The sequence below is a fragment of the Microcebus murinus genome, chromosome 6 (assembly GCF_040939455.1).
Source record: "Microcebus murinus isolate Inina chromosome 6, M.murinus_Inina_mat1.0, whole genome shotgun sequence".
Classification (NCBI taxonomy): domain Eukaryota; kingdom Metazoa; phylum Chordata; class Mammalia; order Primates; family Cheirogaleidae; genus Microcebus; species Microcebus murinus.
This window is the reverse complement of record NC_134109.1, coordinates 37,257,054-37,283,323: the sequence shown is the minus strand read 5'-3', so window position 1 is coordinate 37,283,323 and position 26,270 is coordinate 37,257,054. Positions and strand designations below refer to the sequence as shown.

Below are 26,270 nucleotides of genomic sequence, written 5' to 3'. Positions count from 1 at the left end.
GATTTTAATTTTACAAGAAGCCTATAATTTGGGGTGAAAGTCAATATAAATATGAAGAAATATAAGAAAAAGTTATATTGGATATATGATTTTAAGAGGCTATCCTTAAAATTATAATGACCAAACTGCCTTTGTCTGATAAAGAATTTAGAACTATGGGATTAAACAAATACATGTCTAAGTTCATAAGGAGATGCAGTACTCATTGTGATTGAAATATTATCCTAATTAATAAATACATAATATTCTTATATATACTTTAAGAAGAATAATGTAATATCATTTAACAGGTTTTTCTCAAAATTCTTCTTAAAAGGCTGTGAACAGAAGTGCAAGCCTTAATGAATTTGAAAGTTTAGCACAAATTGTTGAGGCATAACCCCTGACTAGACACTGACATTCAGATGGTTCATTAGAAAGAACAGGTTATAACGGTAAGATTTGAGTTTCTCTATTAGCTCTTTTGATCTCCTACAAAATACCTTAAAAATAAAATTTGAAGAAAAAAATTAGACCAGTGGTTTATTTTCTTTTTGCTTGCTTGCTTGCTTATTTTCTTTTATTTTTGCTGCATTTGAATCTTTACAACAGCCCTCAAAAAGCCAAATAAATGAAACTCTTCCTTTGTAGATTTATAGAAAGACTTACTTATAAGAACTTTCTTTTAAAAAATTAAAGATAAATTTAATATCAAGAATATTAGCTCTAGAATGCCACCAAATTTAGATCACAGAACCAGGCCTTCGTGTTGTACATATATGTTCTATATATGTAATAAGCTTGATGGCAGGACCATCATTAATATATTCATTCAGTGCTTTCTTATAATGGCACTATATGGTTGCTAGCTTGACCAAGATCCCATGACTCTTTGAAATCTGTTTATTAAAATAATAAGTTTTTAAAGGAACTTAAAGTTCCTAAGGGAATTTAAGAAAATAAAATTTGTATGTATTTTTAAAATGTTACACACTGTTTCTATGCAAATGAAAGCATCTTTTCCTAAGCTCAATACCAGTAGAAGTATATTTTTTTCAATATTGGAAAACCCTAGTGTTAATCTAATAGTCAACCCACCTTAGGCAGCAGAAGCTCACTAAAATTCCAAGTTTCATTGTTCCTGGTTGTAATTATACCAATTCAGTTCAGTAAAATTACATACCTTTTGTCAATTAATAAAAACAGAACCAAGAATTTTCATAATCATAGCTATTGCTTGGCTTCAGAGTACTTATAAAGTCATAAAGATCACATTAACTGTAACATACTCACAAGGATTCAGAGATTTCAATACATCCCAAAACACAGTGTGTTTAAGAAAAGTGAATTGCGTCACCATTCTCAATGGAGGTGAGATCATTCCTCCTGTATGTTAAGGAAGAAAACCAAAGAATCTCCTCTTTTACTCAAATGCTAGCACTGACTGAATAATCACTTCAATCTTATTAGGGAATTGGAAAATACTATAATAATTGTTCATGCAATTATTTTTCTCTGCCCCCCCCTCCACTACACTGTAAGTTTCATGAGGGCAAGGACCCTGCCTATCTCATTTTCAGCTTCATCTCCAGTGCCTGGGGTAGTGTCTAGAACACACAAGGTATGTCATAAGTGATGTAGGACAGAGAGCATAAACTTTCAAGTCCAAATTCTAAAAATCAGATTTGAAACCCTGCCATTTATTAGCTGTATAATCTTGGGTAATGTATTTATTTTTCTGAATCTCCTCTTTATTTTTAAAATGGGGACTATAATGCCTACCACAGAGAATGTTTGTGATTATGGCATGAACTAAGGAATATATAACACTAAAAAGTGCTTCAAGATGAGCGTATTCACTCAATGTGTGTTCCCTTACTTTCTGATTCTTGGTCTCTTCCAGGTGCCCCAAGCCTGGAGGCCAAGTATTTCTTAGTGTCACCATAAAACAATACTAGCAGGTCAAAAAAGGAAAAGTTTATTTGCTCAATCCTGGTAGACTATGAGTCCTGTGTAGTGGGGACTGTCTCATATTTACCACTGTCATTCCAGAGATTGGAACAATGTTTTGAATGCAAGCAGGGGCTTAATGGACATTTACTATTAAATATTGGAATGGGGAAGAAGATCTTTAAAGTAAATATCAACCCATGCATCAATATCTACCTAAATATTTGTGAATTCTCGGCTAAACTTCCTGCCAGGTCTCAGTGTTCAGCAGAAGAAAAATTTATCTCCTTTTAAAAATTTTCCATTTTTCTCTCATCATATAATATTTTATTACATAGTTAATAAGCCATTGTTAAACCAAAATTTTTCCAACAGAAATTCTAAATGATAATGAAGTATTATCATTAACAGTAAAAGTAATTTGAAGTTTGAGGTTTTGGTTTTATTTGCTTCCTTGTCATATGGAAGAATGGCACTCAACTATGTTGAGAATGGTTGAATAAATAAACTACTTTTAATCATACTGTGTTCTCTACTGTATTCAATTATGTGAATCTGTAAAAATACGCTAAAACTATGTGACAATTAATTCTACTGCTTTACAAGGCACTCTGAAGCCAAATAATAACTACCAGATTAAATGGGCAAAGTCTCTTTGAAAGTACCAGCATTTAAATTGTGAAATTAGACAAGAGGGATCTTAACTGAAACAGCCACGTGTAACTTGGTGGCGCGGCTGTGTTGTTTCTGGTCTAATAGTGACTGATTTCCCTTGGGAGGGGGCTGCTTCCCATTAACCTTTCATTTATTATCAAGATGAAGTTTGACAAAAGGGTTACAGTATTAAACTATTAATTTAAACTTTGTCTCCTGATTTTTTCCTGGGCACTAAAAGGAAACTACTGATATTTCTAACTCTTCCCAAATATGCATTTTAATTTTTATTGTAGAAATCTTGCCAAATATCATGAAAGTGTGTGTGTGTGTGTATATACACACAGAATATATATATTCTGAGACTGAGTAAGTTTGATTGATTCTTCAAGACCTGTAAGTTGAATGAGAAACAAGTTGACCAGAACCCAAGATTTCTTATTGCTGATATAGTATTTTATCCACTATATCCCATCTGTACTGCCTCTGATTCGTACTCACACTGTGGAATTCTTCAATCCTCAACTGGTTTCTAAGAATGGAACCACTAACCCTACATTAGAAGAGCTATGTCAAAGATCCCTAACTTCCCATGAGTCTATGCCTCATCTAAACAGCCTGAACACATTTTCAGATGGCCTAAGCTGAATGGTTTAACTCCAAGATTATGACAATGCAATTCCAGTCAAAAGCTAATGAAATTTATTTGGGTGTGTATGATGATGATGAGTGGGAAGAGTAGGGAAGGTTTATTTTGTAGAATAAACACATGAAAAACAGGAATAATTAAGGTGTGATAAGGAGATACCTGTCTACCAGATTTTGATATTCAAACAAAGGGCGGAGTGGCTAAGAACACACTGCCTCTGCAAAGCAGACCTGGTCCAAATCCGAGTTTCCCTATGTGTAATCTAAGGCAAGTCATTTAATCTCTTATAGCCTAGTTTCTGTATCAGCAAATAGAAATATCAATATTTATGTGTTAGAAAAAGTAAAGTTTAAACATGCTAAGATTATTAGCCTTTTAAATTCACAAAGATTAAAAGAAGATTAATACCTAGTACTGTAAATGTTATTCTGAAGAAAGGATATATGCAAACTTATGTTGGTTGTAACTCATTTGATCCTTTGAGAAAAAATAAACTATAAAATAATATAAACTATAAAATGTTCCATACCCTTTGATTTGGCAAACTCTGTTCTTAGTGCTTTTTCTTAATGTGGTCATTAGACATCTTAAATATTCAATAATAGGAGAATGATATTTTATAATATATCTTTAAAATATAATATATTTATATATCATATATTTATAACATAAATAGCTGTTCACAAAATCACACACAATACATGTGGTATGATGTACTTCTGTAAGTGGTGGGATTATGAGTAAGTTATCATATTTTCTTCTTTTCCTAGCTCTTATTTCTAATTATATAACAGTCATGTATATCTATTAAACAAGCATTTTTAAAAACAAAATTGCTACATAAATACAGTTCTAACATTTATTCATCCTTGAGAAAAGTGATGGTAGAATATATAAAGCTATACTCTGGTCATGAATCTATTCTCTGATACTTGCCCTACCGACTCCTTTGGGTCATCTGTGTTATCACAATACATATGAATTAAGTCTGTGGATAACGCCTTCAAAGGCAGCAGACCCAAATATTTGTTTAGCAAATTCTAAAAAAAAAAAAAAAAGTGCTGATTAATTTAATCAGATTTGGGTAACAATATGTCCCTGTTTTAATTTATATGTTTTTATCAGTTTTAGAGTAAGATTTTTAACCAACATGAATATTCAGTTGAAATTATCTATGGCACATAGAATGCACAGGCCATGTACAATTAGTTAATATCAATTAATTAAGGATTAATAGTTAATCAATTAATTAGGTCTTTGCTTTTTCTTCTTTCTATTGTTTTCCATCTTCAGACCAATTATTTGACTATCAGCACATAGGTAATTTGAGTTTTATTATAAAATAGGTGAAAATTTTCAGTTTCTAACCAGCTTTTATGTCCAAATGCTGTTGTTTTTTCAATCACTTGCTTTGAATTTACATCTTCACAACCTAAATTATATTCACCATCCTCCTGTTTCTTTAATCTTACATAGCTCCCTATATTATATTTCAAGCATCAGCACAATTTGGAATCATATGTTTATCTCTCATTATGTTTTTCCCCCATTAGACTCTGAGCAGCTTAAGAGCAGGGATTATGTTTATTTTTATTTATCACTCTATAGCAATGAACACAAGACCCTATAGTACCATGTTTCCCATTTATATGGATGCAAATGTTAAAGGATGGTTATTTCTCTATTTATAAATTGTACCATAATATAGATCCTTTTATAATTGATGTCTTCTGTCTCTCAGAGATGTTGCAGCAGAAATTAGGGAGGTGAAGACTTCCTCAAGAAAGTTTAAGGAATAAAGAAATGAGGAAGGATGCTAGTGTGAGAAAGGAAGAGAATGCCTGAAGGTCTCTAAAGGGGTCGGGATTCATGTAAAGCAAAACTGAGAGAAAATCATCAAGTTGCACAGCCATGGGGCCCTTTCTCTGACTCCAGAACCAAGCCCCGGAAGGGCCATGGAGCAGCACCCAAGCAACTGGTCATGAACAACTAGAAGAATCTCTTTCTTACGTAACAATTTTCCTTTTATTTTAATCTATTCATTATTTTTCTACACCCTCTTGCTGCCTTCTGCTATGCCAGACAGGAATGCCCATGGTTATTTGGCACTACTAGTGGAGGAGCTAAAAGTGGATGTTCAGCACTTTATAGGATATAAATGAATACAAAATCAAAAACAATCATCCTGAGCCAAAAGACAGGCATCTTTTAGTCATTATCATAAAAAATCAAGAAAGAGATGGGAGAGTAGGTAGAGAGGAAAAAGCCATAAAGCCCTGGAAGAAAAAAAAATAACACACACAATCAAATAATAACTACCCTAACAATGGAAATCACAGAAATGGAAGCATCTTTACAAAATAAAAGTTCAGTTTATAAAATCTAAATTTGCATAATCCTACCTTAACCTATAAAATTGCAAAAGTTATAGGAAGCAATTCACAATAGGTGTTTTAGTAGTCATTACTGCAGATTTACTATAGTGGGAGTGTGAAAACAGATCAATCAAGGCAGTTCAGAACAAAATACAGGTCAGATATAAACACCTACTTATACTATAACACAGTGTGCGGCATGTGGATTCATTCATGATTTAATTTTTCCCCAAAGTCTAAAATATATGTGTGTATTTGTGTTCAACATATATATGTATAGAAATATTTTATTCATCCAAATTACTCTACAATTGATCTTCTATTTTCATCCATGTTTAAAGAAAACAGCACTCATTGAATACAAAGCAAAGATTAAGATTTGAAATGGTACCAGGCATGCTGCAGTTCTTATAGTTTATGACTGGTAAAGGAAGAAATGTATTGTAATCACAATGGACTAAATTATTTGCTACTTATTGTTGCCTACCTCATGCACACACTATGTGGGCACTCTTCCTCCTACAGCTAGCTAAATAAGGTAAGATGGTGACGTCTTCATTGTAGATTTGAACAGGAAAGTATGGAACCTGATCCTCAAGGTCTTCTAGATGAAGCCAGGCTACTGAACAAACCTTTCATGGCCTCAGGTGGACAACTCCACCTTCTCATTTCTGGACTATGGCTACTCGATGATTCCTTTGGCCCTTCCTCAGAGGCTAGTGACAGAGTGATAAGAAAATTAAATACAAACTAGACCACACTACTGCACTAAAGTAATTTCAACATGGTACAAAAATGTGCTTAATATTATTTCTAGAGAAAGGTTTAAGTAATTCAAGATTTAACTTCTATAATGCCTCACTATCATTACTGGAGAAAAACAATAACACTGAATAATATTTGACACAGAAAAAATTTTCCAATAATTATATTAGCTAACAATAATATAAAGCTTACATTGGAGCACTTTTAAACTTTGCTAAAAGCCATAACAAACTAACATTTACACTCAGATGTTCCAAATTACTATTAGAAAAAATATTAAAGTTCTCATCTGCTTGTAATGTTTCTAATAAGCCCTTGAGTATTATTTTATTTAACTTCTCATGCATGAAAGGAAAAATAAATTTGAGGTTTCAGATAAAGTCTACCTTCTCAGATAAGGTATGTAGGTCAGCTATAAAAGAAAAATGTCAATAATAACTATGAATGCTTATTTTATAATATTTCAGTAAGTAGCAACTATGAAACACATGAGGATATGATAATAATTATCTCACCATTTTTAGGTACAGATAGAAAAATCACAGTTTTCAGATATTTGGGGTATAATACTATCATATAAGAGGCTGAAAAATAGTTTCTTATAATGATATACCAGTCGTAGTGTCTCTTGCTCAACTGGCAGGTAATAGGTAACTTACAGACCACAGGAAAAACATTCCAGATGTCCCAGGCTGGCCTGGCTTAGCCCCATTAGACATTCTTAGTCCTCACAAATTTGTTAAGCTAGTATGTGTGACAGTACTCTCCTCAATCACCTTGGAAAAGCCTGTTAGTTTCATTTGTAAAACTACAGTACTTAACTGTGCTAATAAAAAAATAGTTGGGAAGTAATTGTTCAATTATTATAGGATTTTGTTCCATAATTCTTTTTATATAGAATCTCTTAAATACGTATGTCTGAATTGTAAATGAGGTACGATGTAGTATAGTACTCCAAATTATTCAGACACAATTATGTAATCTTAGCATCAGAACCTGCAAGTTCATTCAGTACTATGCTCCACCTATGTGTCCGAATCCTTTACTGGCAGGGACTGAATTTCCTGCTGAAACAGATCACTCCATTTTTGAAGGTATCAAATACTCCAAGTTACCTGTCTGTCATATCACTCCCTAAGTCTTCTCTTAGCCAAACTGAATATTCATATTTCCTTTAACTATGCATGATGTAAAAAGATTTCTAGAACTTTATGCCACCATGCTGACCTTCTGGTAACTATGCTGCCATTCAATGACATTTCTTTTAAAATGTCCAGCACAAGCTGAACACAATATTTTATCTATGATCTGATTCACATGGACTGTAGTAGGATAATAATTACTCCTTTTGATTCAAACACAAGAGTACTTTTAACGCATCTTAAGATCAATCTGGCTTTATTTTATTCTACTCACATGGATACATGTGCACGGCATATTTAACATCGCACATTTGTCTGTGGAGCTCTTCTTGGAAGACTAGCACCCTCACTCTTGGTTTCAACTATAGTCATAAGAACCTCTTGAAGTACTGTGTTATTGAATCAAGAAAATGATGCCATGTATGAAAAAAATCATTCCTATTTTTCACAAATTGGGATTCAAAGAAATATTTAAGCATGCTTTACCAAATTTTTATATCTATATAGATAGATAGATGTAAACATATATACATGTAAAATTGACAGAAGGAAGTTACTTTAACTTGTAGGGAAAAAAATATATTGTCTACTGTATTTGAAAGTGGAGTGTTTCTATGATAGATTTGGTTTAAAAAAAATCCAAGACTTTAAAAAATTCAAAATCTCAATTTGCTTAATTCTAAAGATATAATTCTTCCTGAATTGTTTGCATAATTCTGCCAAAAAAAATTTTATATAACAGCATGTTCCTACTGACATTTTATTATAAAACACATGAAACAAAAAATGAAGACCAAAGAGGTTTTCCTACTTATTTTTTTTTTTCAAGCTACATGTCAAGGAAAAAAGTAAGAGAGTGGAAAATAAAAAGATAAGAGTTTAGGCTTCATTTTATAAAACAAGCTGGGAAAAAATTCAGTATGATGGGAAATATGTGGTCTATACAATGTTTTACAAGTTGTACATATTTTCACATGGTCTCAAAAGCTGAAAATAAAGTCCCCAGCCATTTATTTCCTTTGAATTATTTCCCAGTAAAGTCATTTCAAACTGCAGGATAGATTTTTCTGAGCTTTAACCATCATCCTTTCTATTTTTTTCCCATAATCTCCTCTCCCCCTTTTAAATCCTCACTCATTCCACCCATTTCTCTTTCTTTTATGTGCACAGAATGTTAGCAAGTAGCAAAGCCCAGAGGACGGATTTGGTTATTAAATTTAAAAAGAATTTAAAGCAACTGTAGCAACGAGTAGTCAATAAAGTATTTTCAACTAAATAGAATTAATCTAGGCACTGTTATATATTTTAAAAATTGCTCAAAGTGAACTTTCATGATAGAAATGCTTCAATCTCCATATCAGTGCATATTTTAATGCCATAATTGTATTACAGAAAGCATTATTCACATCAGGCAAGTTAAGACTTACTAAATCATACTGATTAATTTGCTTGTGGATTAAAGCTGAATTCAAAAATCTATAAAACAAAATATGTGGAAATGATAGAAGGAATTCTCAGTCATTGGGGCTAAGATTTTTCTCTAATTAGCTGCCATGCATCATTAAATTCTATGGCACTAGCAACTGAAATAATATATAGCTGTTTTACAACCACCAAGAGAAGAGAAGCATTAAAACAAAGACATTTGGCTGCATACATTACATTTCTTTTTTTCTTCAGTAAATGCTCATATTTAAGTTTTATAACACTGTTAATAAAATATTTGAAAAAATCAATGAAATATGAAAGATGAAACATATAGTAAGACAAAATATTTGCCTTACTAAGGAACAGGAAGTCTAATTTTGAGGTCTCTAACATTAAATAATGATTGTTAAAATTCAGATACTACTTACTAAAGTTAGGTCCAAAAGTATATCCATAATTCTAAGATTGTGAGTACAATTACAGAATTTGTATGATTACTATCATCAACTTTTCATGTTATTTTTTTCACACTTGTATTTTAACAGGTTCAATAAACAGCTCAGTTACTGCTGTAATGAGAATAGAGTATAAAGGTGAAAGCACAGGCCAGTCAGTTGCTTACTAATAACCCAGTTAGGAAATGATGGTGACTTGGACCAGGTTATAACACTGGAAGTGGTGAGACTGTAGGTAGAGCCAAAGGATTTGGTGGAGGCTTAAATGTGGGAGTTTTTTCCCCAAGTAATTGAAAGATAGAGTGTCTATTAATTGCATCAGGGAATAATGTCTGTAGACAGGTTTTTAGGAGATGATTAGTAGTTTGGTTTTACATAATTTCATTGGACATGAGTAGACAGTTGCATAGAAGCGTCTATAGCTCAGGGAACAGGTCCAAGATGAGTATGCATATTTGGGTGATGTTAGCATAAATTTTTAAAGTCATGAGATTGAATGATATCACTGAAGGAGAGAATACAGACAGAAAAGGGAAGAGGTATTAGGACTGAGCTTTACAATATTCCCAAATTTAGGATATTATCTTGATCAAAAAATGCACTCAAAAAATGTCCTACCAATTTGTACACCTTCCAGAATTATACAATAGTGACAGTCACTACAGCCTTTGCTAAGATTGGGCATTATTTTTGTCCAGTTGACATATTAAAAATGGTTTCTTGCCATTTCTGTTTTTACTGTTTCAAGTGAAAATAACCTTTTTTGTATGTTTATTAGTAATTTGCATTTTGTCTTCTTTAAATTACCTATGTCCTCAGCACATTTGTATCCCCAAGTATTCTAATTCTTCTGTTTGATTTATAAAATCCGTTTATATATTAAGGTAATTAACCTTTCATTTGTGATGTTTGTTGCAAATGCTTTGTCTCATTTTCATTTTCATAGTATTTTGGTGTGAGAAGTTTTACATTTTTTGAGTCAAATCTATTTACCAGTTACCTTGTTATGTATTCCATTACTTTAATATATGTACAAAAGCAAATTAAATATATTCACATATTTTCTTCTAATAGCTTTTGGTCTCTTATATTTCACATTAACTCGCAGTTCTTCTTGATATTTATGTTAGGCCACGAGGAAAGACTTTTATAAATATTTTTTTTTATTTTTAGTCCATTTTGTAATGATATCAAATATATTAATTCCACCTCTGCAATTCATCCTTTAACTTATATGCAGTTACTATCTATAGTGAAGACTAGTTCTGAGATGCCTAGTCCCTCTCTACTTTAGTTGCAAATTCTTCTGTTTATATCTCAACTCTTTATTATATTTAAAAATTATATATTATATATGCTATTTATTTATTGAATAACTGAATGCCTAACAGGCATGTGAATCTTCTGCTTTGGTTGGTTGGTTTCTCTACTAATCCAGAGAACTGAATGTCAATTTTTGTTTTCATCTTGTTCAGTACAGCATAGGGTGTGCAGCCTAAGAAGCATTTCCAAATTCGGACTCACTGATGCTTCAATTACTGGGAATCCCTATACCCCTTTTCCAAGCCCAGAATTTGGCATATATCTTTTCTTTCTTCTCTTTACTTACAATGCTGTCACCCTAGTTCTCATGCTGGGTGCAGCATTTCTTATTGCACTAGGAAAAATCAATAGAGGCATGAAATATGTTTTATGCATGTACAACAAAACTTTTATATTTGTCACAGTAATTTAAATCTTTTTCACCTATTATTCAAAAGCAACTCTAAAATGTCCCCACTCAGTTAAGAGGCACATCCATGAGTTTTTCCTATCCAAAAGCTAATCCATTTTAATATTTTTAAGTTTCTCCTTAAAAAAACCTTTTCATTTGAATTAAATTTTCACTTCACCTTTAATATTAGCCTCCCCACATTCTTTTCTATTATTCCATTTTCTCCAGCTGCTCTACTGATCAGAAGTACATTTCTGCAAACACAAACAATGAACAAGCAAACAAGGGAAAGAACAAAAAAACAAAAAGAAGGACAGTAGAAAGTAGGGTCCCATAAATTGTTCCCTGCACATGGCAAGTGCACTTGCAGACACACTGCATGCCAGTGTATTAGACCCCACTCCTCATGAGTTGGGCAGTTGAGCGTGTCCTGGAGGGGAGGCTTGAAGAGAATCTAGTCCACTCCATTCCTGAACCAGCCCAGTAACCAGGAATTTAGAGAACAGGGACTCAAAAACCTATCCCATAGTAGATTTGTGGCATATGCCTTGGGTCAGGCTCTTTTCTAATATGTAAAAGACCATTTTTCCATCATTTCACTGATGTTTTCTGTTAGGTGCCATGCAACTCCATTTTCTGGAAAGAAAACCTTCTTACTAAGATAGTGATTGGCAAGGCAGGTGGTTGCCTCTTTAATCTCAATTTCACTTAATGTGCACTTCAAAAGACACCCTGCATTTGATGACTTAAACTCTGTTACTCTCCCCTTCACGCTGAGGATGATTCTGTTTCCACTTTGGACACTCTCCCCATTAACCATATTGACCCAGGTGTATATTAACCAAATTTCCTATAAATGTAGTTGGCTTTTTTTCATTTTGTGGTCACACAGCACTTTATATGGTCATTTAACTGGAAAATTTATACTTCATCTTATAAAATATTGAAAGAGGAGCAAATCTCATTTCACCTCATTTCATGATTTTTCCACATAGCTACCTCCAAGGGTCTCACCTGCACTCCCTCTGAAAGTTTCTCTCCCTCAACTCTTACATTCCTTGTCCATTTCCTACACCTTCCCTCAACCATCTGCTCCTAACCACACCTGCTCTGGCTTAAAACAAATTATTCACTGTTTCATGAAATTCCCCCAACTAAACATCTACTTTGCTGATTTGTTTTTCCCCTGTGACACTGAAAGATGCTTGTTGAGCAGGTCTTACAGAAAAAACAAAAGTCAACTTCATAAGGTTAAATGAACAACAACAACAAAAAAAAAATTGTAGGAAATGACAGGGAAGGTATTGTGCCATATGATTATCATATGTCAAAAATCAGTACCCAAAAAAGAATAGTCTCTGCTAATGCTTATAAAGTAAAACAGCTCAAGATTAGTTTTCTCTACAACTGTGTGCAAGCTCTATTTGTCATCCTCTGTATTTGATGGGAATTGCCTGGGTGTAAGAAGTGAGAGCTTTTTTTATTTTTTATTTTTTTAATTTGGTTGTGTTTGTTGGAAGGAGAACTTTGGGTCCCTCTTTGAAACAAATATGAAATAGCTATAAAAAAATTAAAGGCAGTTCTATGAAAAGACAAGGAAGAAATCAGAGATGTCAGATGATTGGAGAGGGAGGTATTCATTTTATAGATCTGTGTAAGGCAAAGTGGAAAATAAAGAATAAGGTACTCTATAAAACATGTGAGAGAGGAGAGAAACTTAAAGAGAGCGTAGCATAAAAGACAAATAAAATTTTTGTTTATAGCAAGGAAGTTTCCTTCTAATTTTTAAATTGGCAAAAAAAAAATCAAAAGACAAATCAAGAATAAAATCTAGCAGGAGAAACGGCAGCATTCAGGATGAGGGGATACAGAACATTACTGTGAGAGGTAATGAGTGTGTTTTAGGGAAATGAAGTAATTAGTTGTTTTTAGGAACTAAATTCTCTAAATTGAATGTGATGACTAGTACTAATTGATGATTAATGGTTGAGTGCTTTGCACCTTCTAAGCATTCAATAAATATGATTGATTGGTATGTCACTTGTGAAATACAGAGTAACAGTTATGAAGCAATTATACAAGCAATAAGTGGGACAGCTACCTGCATCTGAAGATCCTATTGAAACAGAAAAGTAATAAATAATAATAATAACCCATACCTTTTCTGTGTCAATGCCTTTTGACATGGACCATGTGGAGACAATGTAATCCATGACGCGTTCACTAAGGCCTTTGGGGACCTGATAGAGTTTCAGAAAGTCCCGTACATTATTCAGCATCTCATGGTAGCGGTTGGTGTTGGCATACATTTGCTGGAAAATTGTAGTAACATTTCCAAAAATAGTTGCATAAAGAAGAGCTGAAAGAGAAGAAATTATGAAATGAAACAAATATCCCAAGTAAAAAAAATAATATGAATATTGGCTAGATCTATGAATAATTTGACAGGATATCTATATACACGTATAGGGGACAGTGCATGTTAAACCCTGAGAAGAGTGCCTGGCACCTGGTTTTCACTCAGAAAATGTTACCTTCAGTCTGATAAACATGATTCTACCATGCTGGTCAACATGACAAAACATGAGAAATGGTTAAAATATTTCATAAAAAATCGGATGATCCAAAGTTACAATTTTGACTAAGAAATCCTAGCCTCATGATTAAAGTTATTCTCCAGTCTAGTCCTCCTGAATGAAGCCTAATCAATTTAAATTTTCCAGGGATTGATGATCCAGTTTCAAAATGTATGCTCCTTCTCATTGCTTACTCCTTCCAGTTTTTGGAATACTTCCCTGGTTATAAATATTTTTGACAGAACATCAGAAATATAGGGAATGGAGACAAATTAAAATGCTCCATGTTTAGAAGTTTCTGGAGACAAACAGGGTTAGAATTAACAGCTAACACAAAACTTTGGCAGTGCCTGGAAATTCCTGTTATTAAACTATGTCAGTATTCCAGTGATTATAAGTTTTTTGATCCCATTATTTTAATTACATGTAAAGTCAACTCATTCACCACTGTTCTTCTACAGAGGATTATGAGTGGGATGGGTCTTTTAACGCCCCTGATCTTCTGCCCCTATCTCAACCTATAATTCACCTACTACTACCTGACCTGATCTTGCAAAAACTTTTAAAAGTAGTTGAGTTCAGCCTAGCTGAACAAAGGTCTTCTAGTCTCCAATATTACACCACCCGCAAACCATCCCACTATTCTGGTATCACTCTCTTGTTAACAGGAAGCTCTTTTGAAAAGGGGACAGTACTTTATTCACCTTAATATTCAGTAAACACAATGTTTAATAACCACAGAAATTCCATAAATGTTTCACAAAGAAGTGGAATACCAGGCAATGATCATTTCCATCCTACATCCTTCAAGCATTTGAAAAATGATTCTTCTAAACAAAGTATGGATTGTTTGATTTTGTAGTTTCATCAACCAAATCCCATTTCATGGAAGTTGTATAAAATCAAGCTAGGGAAGCAACTTAAGATCTTTAATATACTGTTTTTAGAAAATCATTTGTTTCTTCAAGAACAGTTGATCTCCTCTAAGTATAACAAATTATAATTTTGCAACAGAAAGCTATTATTTCATAAGCATTGAGTCAGTTTTTCTGTTGTTATTTAGGGAGTTTGATGCCGATGCAGGACAATTTTTAAGATAGACAATATTTGTTAAAACTGAGTAGAAGGAATATAGTGTTGATATTTCTTGACAGAGTTTTTAAATCTTTGAATATTCATATTTAAAAACAAAAACAAAAATATAACTAATCACAGACTTAACATCTCTATTCCACTATTGTTGCTATTAAGAAGACAAACAGAAATAATGTGGACAAATTAATGGTAGAAGAATCATCTAACAAATATGGAATTTCACATTTTCAGAAAAAAAATAGGGGAATTTATATTTTTAAAATAATGAGCATTTTAGGCGTTAATGAAATAATGCTGCAATCATGCTTTTTAGTAGTGCCCAGAAATTGTAAGTGATCAATAAATATCACAGAACTACCTATTATTTTGACATGCTTAACTTGTTTGGCTCCCTAAGATGTTTGCAATATGCTACATTTGCCAAACGTCTTATTATTGCCTTTTTTTTTTTTTTTTTTTTTTTTTTTTTGGAGACAGAGTCTTGCTTTGTTGCCCAGGCTAGAGTGAGTGCCGTGGCGTCAGCCTAACTCACAGCAACCTCAAACTCCTGGGCTCAAGCCATCCTCCTGCCTCAGCCTCCCGAGTAGCTGGGACTACAGGCATGCGCCACCATGCCCGGCTAATTTTTTCTATATATATTAGTTAGCCAATTAATTTCTTTCTATTTATAGTAGAGACAGGGTCTCGCTCTTGCTCAGGCTGGTTTCGAACTCCTGACCTCGAGCTATCCGCCCGCCTCGGCCTCCCAGAGTGCTAGGATTACAGGCGTGAGCCACCGCGCCCGGCCTTATTATTGCCTTTTAGTTTAACAAATTACTACACGCTTCATCTTTGGGGGGGAGTGTTAAATATGCACACAAAATTCATTCTGCTTGTATGAAAAGTTCAAGCTAAAATATGAAGAAAAATGCCAATCCATTAAAAGTTTGCAGCACTAATAAATGAAGAAAAATCAACATCCCATTAAATCTGGCATATTACAAACATATCCACTTCTGCCTCCCATTTTCATGTGTATGTAGTATCCCTACAATGGGTAAAAGTAAAGAAAACAACTTAACGTAAGAGATTAAATTGTATTTATACATATTATTGTCTTGTCATTTTTAATTTTGAAATAGTTTTAGACCCAAAAGAAGTTTCAAAAATAGCACAGAAAGCTCCCCTGGATCTACATGTGGCTTCTCTCAATGGTGACATCTTACACAACTACATAATATATTAATGTATATAATGTATATAATGTAATATATTAAAACCAAGAAATTGACAATGGCACAATATAATCAACCACACTAAAGTCCTTCTTTCACCAGTTTTTTTTTACATGCACCCTTTTAGTGTATAATTTTATAAAATTTATCACATGTACAATGTATAAATTCATGTAATATAGGTATATTTTTAAAAGAGAAACCATCAGTTCCTTTAAATATTTTCAACACAGGAAAGAAATACATTTCAAAAGAGATAGTAAGGGCAAGTATAGTACTGCACGGCAAGAAACAGCAGTGTTACCCACCAACGTCTGTGTCCCCAAGATAAATGGGCATATCTTTAATGAGAGAGGCCTTGGAGCATGACACCAAATAAATAATGAGGAAAACTGATCTGTACAAACTACCTCTATGGTGTTAACTCCCAAAATAATACCTCCCCACTGCATTACAGACACATATGTGTTCTTGGATGTCCAATAGTCATTTAGATCTAACGTGTCCAAAAAATAATTCAATTTACAGCAGGCTTTCTCCAACAGCCAAATGCACTTTTCGTCTTAGAAAATGGCAAATCCATAGCTAGTTTTTCAGACCAAAAACCTGAAAGTCATTCTTCAAGCCACTACTTGATGTATCTCCTACACCTGTTAGCTCTACCTTCAAAATACAGCAATTCAATCACTTCTCACCACCTCTACTAGCACCCTTGCAGAGTCTTTAGGAGTGGTGCTTTCCCACTTACTGCCTGTGTATCTTCCAACCAGTCACTATCTCTGTTAGCCTCTCCATCCTCACTTATAACTGTAAAATTACACTAGAATCTTCACAGAGGTGTTGTGTTAAATGAGATAATTCACATAAAACAGTATTAAAAAGAGTCCATATATACATGCATATGAATGTGATTTTGGCCCTCTTCCACTCAAAACCTTTTCCATCACCCTTAGACTTAAATTCAAACCTAGTCAGGGTCCAAGGCCACATATAAACATGGCACTGCCTCTTTCACTGATCATATCTCCTATCTGTCTTCCTTCCCTTCCTCTGCTCCAGTACACCAGCCTTCTTGTTGCTACTCCAACATCTTAAACCAATTTACTCTTCAGGGTCCTCTACTAGCTGTTCCTTCTGCCTAGAGCACTCTCACTCTTCTCCAAGATTTTGCCTGGTCTGTTTCCTCTGCTCAAAACCCCACTCATCACTGAGGCCTTCTCTCACCCCACTGTCTAAACATCCCCTTCCTCCAATATCACTCTCCACCCCCTTATTATTCTTTATTTACCACTACTTTAACTTATATTACATATTTTTTATCTGTTTTTTAGCCATCTTCCCTACTAGGAATGTGAATTCCCTGAGAGCAGGTGTCCTTTTTGCTCACCGCTGTATTTCCCCAACATAGACGTTTCTGGGACACAGTAGTTGTTCAAATATTTTTTCCAGTAAAATTACACACCAAAAACTAAGAAACAACTTTTCAGAAACATTCTTTTTTATGTCAAAATCTCACTACTGAGTGATGAAAAAAAAAATAGAAGGAATACACATTATTAAAGCAGGTAGAGGAATGAAATATTTAGAAGGCAAGGTAATACATGCCCTAACCATATTAAGATAAGAAAAAAACTGGGAAAGCCAGTTGTTATTCATTAAACATGAATGCCCATGGTCTGGCCAGTTTTGCAGAGATCCATTAAATAATTTTACCTTTCTAATGGAGATGCCTTACAGTCAATCCATACAATTTACTAGTAATAACTAGGCTAATGTGTGTCAATTTCATAGTCCTCCTATGAAATTTTATATGTTCTCCTGAAGACTTTTAGACTTAAGATAACTGCTACTTTTGCAAGCTTATCATATTTAAAGTCTTGGTAAATTTGGCATACACATTAGTACATACCTTATATTAAAAGTCTTATATTTTTCTTATTCACCACAAAGGGATTACTTTGAGGATAATCATAACAGATTAAAGAGGCTGTGAATTCTCTGAGACCTCTTCCATTGATAAGCCATTTCTATATTCCTTTCCCTTGAAATCTAGGTATACTCAATGACTGTTTGACCAATAGAATATGGTAACCATGGTCATATGTTAACATATAGGCCCAGGCCCTAACAAACTAGAAACTTGCAATTCCTCACTAGTGGAACACCTGCTCTTTGAATCCAGCTTCCATGCTGTGAGGAAGGCCAAGCATTTTTCTAGAGAGTCCCACATGGATAGGAATAAAGACCGCTGGCCAGTGGACTCGTCTGAACTCCCAGCTAAGCACAGGCCTTTGCTGAGCAATTTGAAATACTGATATGAGTATACATTTCTGGTTAACCCTGAAGACTACATTCAACTATCACCTTCATTTCTATTTATATTCATAATATTTAATAATGATATTTAAGACATAAAGAAAATGCTCCATCAATCTGATTGTATGTGCAGCACATAGTTTGACATCAGCTTACCAGCCACATGGCTGAGCCAACTAAAAAGCAGATTTTCCAGGACCATTGAAGCCATCCCAGCTGATAACACATGAACCAGAAATAAATCATGCCATCCTAGCCCTATGTAAATTGTAGATTCATGAATAAAATAAATGGTGATTCTTTTTTAAGCCACTAGGTTTAATTAGTTATGCCATTATAATAATTTAAACCCTAATAAAACAGAGTGGTTCTTGACTGGGTAAGGGAATCAGGGAAGGAGGGTAATAAGTCCCTTATGACATACATCATAGCCCAAGAGCATATTTTGGAAAATACCTTTTAAATATTTGATATGGTTTTATATTTTAAAATTTAAAAATGCCTATTATTTTTATAATGTAAATATTAATGTCATGAATGAATGTTTTCAAAAAGTGACATAGGTTATAAGATGGAACAATGCTATTATAACTAATTGCAGTATCACCATTTATTCAAGCATTGTTGAATTTAGTAGATATTTACTGAAGACCCATTATATGCCAGCCATTATACTAGCCACTAGGAACACATTGATAAAAACAGACATAACCCCCAGCCTCAGTCAGTATTCACTACTTTCTATAGAAAAGTATTAGTTCTTAATTCTCCCAAATTACGTTCTTTGAAAAAGGGCTAATCTTTTCCTTTTCGTAGTTTACAAAAATCCACAAATAAACTTATAGCCATTCCAAGAATATAAACGAAGTACAGTTTATTTCTCAGTATTAAACAATTTGTAGAGGCAAACAAAAATCTCTGTTCAACCAATTAATTAAAATTTATCTTTCACTTTTATGAGTTGCTCATGATAACAGATCAAACAGCTATATGCGGGTCTCTGAAGAAATTCTGTCCTCCAGTCAATTTATTTTGTTTACTTGTTAGTTCAGGCTGCATCCATCCATCTCCTTATTAACAACCTTTCCTTCTTAGATATTTTGTGTCTGTTCATAATGACATCCAACATTTACTTTCCTAATTATCTTCCTTTTACTAATCTTGGCAAGTGACCACTGGCCTTAGACTGAGCAGTTTAAAATATTGATAGGGAAAAAAATTTCTGGTAACACTTAAGGCCACCTATGTGACCCAACTATCATTTTCCTTTCCATTTATATTCACTGAAGTCCACCTAATGATGGATAATGATATTTAAGGTGTGGAAGAAAAATGTTGCATCAATCTGTGCCTATCTGTGTAGTACACAGCTTGCTAAAACATTTGAAATGGCTCCAGGTGGCCTTAGGACAAAGTGCAGAAGGTGATCTTCAGAAACCTCCAGTTTCAAACTCACTCTCCTTCCAGCTCTCTCATAATCACTCCCAGCTTCCCGGATGCTCTTTTGCAATGGCCGATATATATATTATAGGAACGCTCTAGGCATCCACTTACAAGCCAAGCATTTTCTATTTTCCAGTCTTCACTAAATCTATGCCCCCTTCCCGTCCAGTATCTGAACTATGCCAAGTATTATGTTAGAAACTAATCTCATTAATTGCTGTACATTGTTTTAAATATTGAAAATGATTCAATATATTTTCTCTCTCAGAGATGTTGGACTTTTGAGAGAGAAATTACAGGTAGCACAATGAGTTGACTGAATCACTATCTGAATTAACTGTCAACTAATGATGCAAATTAAGACACAGAATGTATCACTTTTAGAACTTATCAAATTTTAGCACCATGTTAGACAGATTTTACCTAGCTTAGAGCTAATCTTGTGATTACCATAATAACTGACTTTGCCAAAGTAGTTTCAATAATGACATGGCAATGATTATTGATATCATTCCCTATATGCCCTAATGAGTCACTTAATTTTGGGAAGTTAATCATGAGCCCACATTAAATCAATTACTAATGTAACAAGATGAAAGAAAGGGAGGGAGGAAGATGAATGGAAGATAGTTTCAGAGAAACTCTAAGAAATTAAAATAAAAATGAATGTGAAGAATCAAGTTATCAAGATAGTTTGATTTCTACTTTATCCTTCTATGATAGTTATTCTCTTTTATGCTATAAATTCATTTTCTTTATTCTGTCTAATCCAGCACAATTCATTTAGACTTCTAATAAAAATAGTACATTCACCTTGCTTATATAGCTATAAAATTTTTTGTAACTTTGGTAAAAATCTAGCTGGGCAGTATGAAACAATATCTCTGAAATAAGAAGAACATTAATAATAGATGCTCAATGAATACTGACCTAATCATTTCCGATTCATTTATTACATGTCAAACAATAGTTCCCAAATGTATCAACTGTCAGAAAACCTGAGATGATCAGAGATTAAAATTGTATGTTATTTTTAGAAGCCCCCAGCTCCAAGTGTCCATCTCTTCCCTACCTCTTTATGCCTACCACCACCCTAAGCCCCCTTCTCACAGGGCCCCATTGCTTACAACATCACACCCTCCTAGTTGTGCAGTTGCCCAGCTAGTAATGATTAAGGCTAGTTTAGTCATCAAAAACAGCCTGGAGGGGAGCTGTCGTAGACACTGAACCACAATCTCAAGCAAGGACACTGCTGTCTATGCCAACCTTGGGACACTAGACCTTCTTCCCCATGTGTCTTGGGAATTTTAAACCCAGCTTGGAAACGAACAAAGCGAAGAGAAAAGTGAGGGAGTTTTTAAGAGGCATGAAGCTGGAAACTGTCGACAGTGTCCAGTCACTTGGAGATGGCCAAAAGGAAAAAACTAGATACGTTATCAACATTATTTTTCAAAATTCTTAGTTACAAAGAAAGACTAAACTTCAGCTGAATAGGAGTGACTAAAGGAAAATACGATCCGTTTGTATCAAGTGTTGTAAAACTGGGCAAGGTTCAGCATAAACACACAACTTTATGTTCTCAAGGAACAGAACACCAACTTGGAAAAGATAGCATGATTGACATTTTTTTGTAACTGAGGAGATTTTATTTGCTTTTATGGTCTATCTCTAAAATTTGCTTTTTATAGATTCAAGGAACAACTGAAAGTATAACATATTTCACAAGTTATGTAGCTGATGACATGCTTTTGGCACTTCTATTTTGTTTCTAATATTTTTTTCCTCTGTTAAGTTAGAAGACATATTTCCTCCTATATCCTCTCCATTCATACACACACACACACACACACACATACACACACACACACACACAATATAGTTATGATCTTATGTGATGATTGATGATAGTGGCATGAGTTGTACCTTTCAGGATATATATAAATTCTTACCTTGTCTTTGTTTTCATTAAAAGATTAAAACACAAAATAAGAAAACTACAATGGTGAAAGTTCAGATACTGTAGCAATCCATTGTTTTGATACAGACATTTTCCTAAGTCTTTCAAATTATAAAACACAAAGATTACTTCCTTTACCTAGTTATAAGTTTAGCTTTATCAGCTATAGAAGGAAAAAAAAAGAATGAAAAATATACAGTGAGTCTAGAATGGTTTCACTATAGTGAAAAAATATAATTTCTTTTGTTTATGGCTGTTCCCTATATATTTTGTACTAGATATACATTTGAATGGCCCAGGAATCTTTTCTTGTCAGTAGTGATACCTGCAAGCCATTTCTCTAATCTTTAACAGCAGAATGTTAAAGAAACTATAAATATACAATATAACTAAATCACTTACTTTTTCTATTCATCTATAAAGTTAGTGTTACCACTATGTTCACTTCAATATGGAAGCATTAATATTTGAAATAATATTGAAAGACCTTCATGCCAAAACACAGATACTACTGATGCAAGAGCCAAAGACTGAGGTGGAACTGCCAACAACCTAAATAACCTGTTAAGGGTCCTGAGAGTGGTCCCTGTGGAATAGCTAAGAGTTTCTTATAACTTCTGAGCAATAGTGTCATAACATATCTTCTTGCTGACCCTCAAAGCAATTCATTTTTGCTTCCAAATATTTTTTTTCTTCCTTTTATTTCATCATATTATGGGCGTACAAATATTGTTAGGGTTACATATATTGCCCCTGCCATACCTCCATGCAGTTCCCTTGTGGTGGATTTCAAAAGATGACCACAAATTTTTCCTACCTTGGTAGGCACATTCCTTTGCAGTAAGACTTTACTGCCTCTCCTACCAAAAGAATCTATTTCCTTGAATCTGGGCTAGCTTTGTGAATTCCTTTGATCCACAGGATGTGGCAGAGTTGATATTAAGCAACTTCCAGAGTTAAACCTTAAGAGGATTTGCAGGTTTGGCCTTTACTTTCTGGGGATGCTGCCTGGAAATCACCATCCCTTGAAGAAGCCTGAATTGTACTAAGGCACAGACAGCAAGAGAGCAAGAATAGAGATGTGATTATTCTAATGGTCCCAGTCGAACTTAGCTCTCAAATAATGTGTCAGCTCAAAGTAGCTGCCTGAGGGAACCCAAGCAAGATGAGCAGAAGAACCAATTGCTCAGTCAACCCACAGGTTCATGAGGAATAATGAATCATTGTTGGTTTAGGTTACCATGGTTTGGAGTCATTTCTTACACAGCAATAGATAGTTGTTTATCTCTCCCCCATGAAAGTCCTCCCTTTTGTTCCATCCTTCCTAAATTGCAGCCACTCTTCAGGGCCTATTATTTTCTCCATAAAATCTCTTCTGATTATCTCAGGTCAAGGAATTACTCCTTATATCCTAGAGAACCTAGCAATGCATCACTCCTTAAAACAGTAATTATATGCCTTGCTGTGTATTTTAATGTGTGTTAACATATATTGCTATAATATAAGAAAGTTCTTGAAAGCAAGTACCTTTTAAACTTCTTTACATCTCTCTATTAATAGCATAGTTCTGGACACAAAACTTCTGAGCACAAAAAACAAAAGTTGAATTAAACTTAAAATATTATTTTTGTGTAGCAAAGTAAATAACCAGTGCAAAGAATCATCCCAGTTCAAATATGACTGAGAATACTATTAAAATATTCTGACTTGTCAGTCTAAAGAGATGGAAGGCAAAAAAAACCCCCAAAAACAAAAAACATACCTAAAAGGAATAAAAATCACAAATGCTATAGCTAAGGTAAAAAGTATCTGTTACTCTATTCTAAGAATTAGAACCCAGGGACATCAATTATTAAAACTTGGTAGTTTATGAAAAATAAATATCATCTTGTAACATTGTAGATAAAGACTCCATCAGAAATTAATCAAGAAGAGATGCCTGTACCAAGTACAGACTAAAAGTTGAAATGGGCATATTATTTGGCCCAATTATTCCATTTTCTGGAAGTTATACTCTGGTATTATGAAAAGAGTACATAAAAATGTTTGCTGAAATGTTCTTTACAATATGAGGGGGAAAAAAGTAAAATATTCTAAAATAAAGATTGGGTGATACAGCACTGGCACATTAATACAATTATAAACTAGGTAGCCATTAAGAGCTCTGGGCAAAAAGCAGGTTACTGAATTTTTTACATATTTCTAATATAATATCTGAATGTAGGGAGAATGATTTATGGACATACATTGAAACATGACTAGAAGGTTGTTTACAAAATATTAATAGTTGTTAACCTTTGGGCAATAGGATTTGTGGTGGGTTTTGTTTTGTTTTGTTTTAAAGAAGCAAAATTTTTAAAAAGCTTAAAGACTTTTTTGTATTATTAGATTATTTTGCAATAAGCATGCATACCTTTTATAAAAAGAGCAACTTATTTGTATTTTTTAGAAAGGTAGAAACTACAAATCTCCTTCAAGAGTAATTAGGTCAATTCTCAGGTGACATATTCATGGAAGGTCTTTAAGAAACACAAGATACTAAAGGTGAGAGCAAACCTTTACTTAGTGGTTATTATGAGCTTTATATACATAATCTCTTCGAATGCATACAATTGCCCTAAGTTACTATTTTATGTTCATTATAAATACAAAAAAACAAATTTAGGAAATTAATCTGAGCAAAGTCAGACCAGAGGTTCAATGTCAACAACTATACAACCTAACACCCAAATCAAATTTAAGGTTGGTATTGCAACTACTCATCATTCTGTTCTACAAAGACTTCTTGTAGACAATGTTAGTTGCTTACTTTTCATTGATCTGATCAAATGCTCTTAAGTATGAATGAAAGATAACAAATAATTAATTACTCCCAGAGTCTAGTAGACCAAATAGAAACAGTATGCACCCCTTAAACAATATGCACCAAGAGATGTTCTGGGCCCATTACTAAGCTAAGATATGCTTAATTAGATAGAGATAAGGAGCCATTAAATTTGCTATGGTTGCTACATGACCAAAAGCAGCAGTAGAAAAGAAATTTCACTAGTATCTCTATAACATAAAAGGGAAATTTTAGTTCACTTTGCTTATGCTGAGAAAGACAGCTTATTCATTATGATATACATTAAACAAAGGCATTAATCTTTACTTTGAAAGAATTAAAATTCAAAAGAAATTGCTCATATAGTTAGTAATAGAATAGAATTTCTAATTAGTAAAGCTTAGGGGATGAAATACCCAGCGAACATGAGTAATGCAAATCTAACATCTATAGTCTTCCCATCACCAACCTCGAATCATGTATGATTAAGTCTTTGCTGCATCCATTAACCTTCCCTCTCAATCTAGTTGAGATACTCTGCCAACACTTTCTGAAGGCTGGTTCCAGGGTCAGACCACTGAAATCAGGAACAAGTGAACATGTCTTCAACCAGCAACCTTTGAACCCCTTTTTTAAAGCACTGGACAGAGTAATTGTGTAGGTCCAGAGATATATTGGATTATCGCCATTTTCCTGCTTTCCTCCTAATCTGGAAACTACTAAAAATTGAGTTTCCAAACCAGATAAACAGCATTTTGGGTGGGTGGGATACAAAATTTCCTCGGGGAGTTGTAAAGAGAGATGAGCTTTTATCAATTTCTTCCCGAGAACATTTCTTCGATGTATACGCTTTACATAGTAGAGACACTAAATCACAGCTTTTCAAAGGTGAAAGTCCCAATAGACTTACCAGGCAGGAATTTTGGTCAATAGCACCACTACTCTCCTCAGGTCTTTGTTGGCTCCTCTCTCCATATGATCCCCCTTTATGCAATCAACTCCTTAGAGTTTTTCATTCTTCCTTCAGAATATCACTTATACTCATGGACTCATGGACTCCTTTCTATTAATGTCCCAGAATCTAGTCTTATCATCCCAGAGGTTACCATAACAGCTGCCTAACTGTTCTCTTTATCTCTGATTTTTTGTTAGAATACAATCTACACACAGACAATGGGCAAAATTTCCTAAAATACTAATTTCTGTCATTTGATCTTCCTCCCTAAAAAAAGAGATTAGTATATCTTATTACCTGGAAAGTAAAGACTCTCTGAGAGAACCTACAGGATCTATATATACAATCAGAAAATGTTTCTATCAGCCAGATTTAGTACTTTGTATTTTTTCTAAAAATTAATTTATCACTTCCCTACACAGGCTCCCAACTCCTGGAAGAAAGAAACTACATCTCTAACTTCTGTTCCAACAAACTGAGAGTTTCATCCAGTGAACAAATAAATAAAATTACGTTAGCCCGGCTATAAATAAAGGGATGTAAGACTTTTTCTAATCATGTGAGTGTAACGGAGCAGTAACACAACTGCATCTCTCCAGCTGTCTGGTATGGTGTATGAATTATCTTACTACCTATTGAAATCTCACATTCTGCATAGCAAACAATTCATCAAAGGAAAGCCAATATAATCTTGAATAAATTTATTCTATAAGCTCTTAAAGGCAGGGCCAGTATCATCAATTTCCCTCATAATCCCCCAGAATAACTGGTGTTCTGCA

General features: G+C 33.9%; 1 protein-coding gene across 1 annotated transcript in view; it reads right to left on the bottom strand.

Moving 5' to 3' along the window:
- KCNH5 (potassium voltage-gated channel subfamily H member 5) overlaps window positions 1-26,270 on the bottom strand; it is a 264,962-nt gene that overhangs the window by 74,940 nt on the left and 163,752 nt on the right. The window contains exon 8 of the mRNA XM_012777657.2: window positions 13,271-13,470. Coding sequence (XP_012633111.1) covers window positions 13,271-13,470 — 200 coding nt within the window. The remainder of the gene's footprint in view (window positions 1-13,270; window positions 13,471-26,270) is intronic.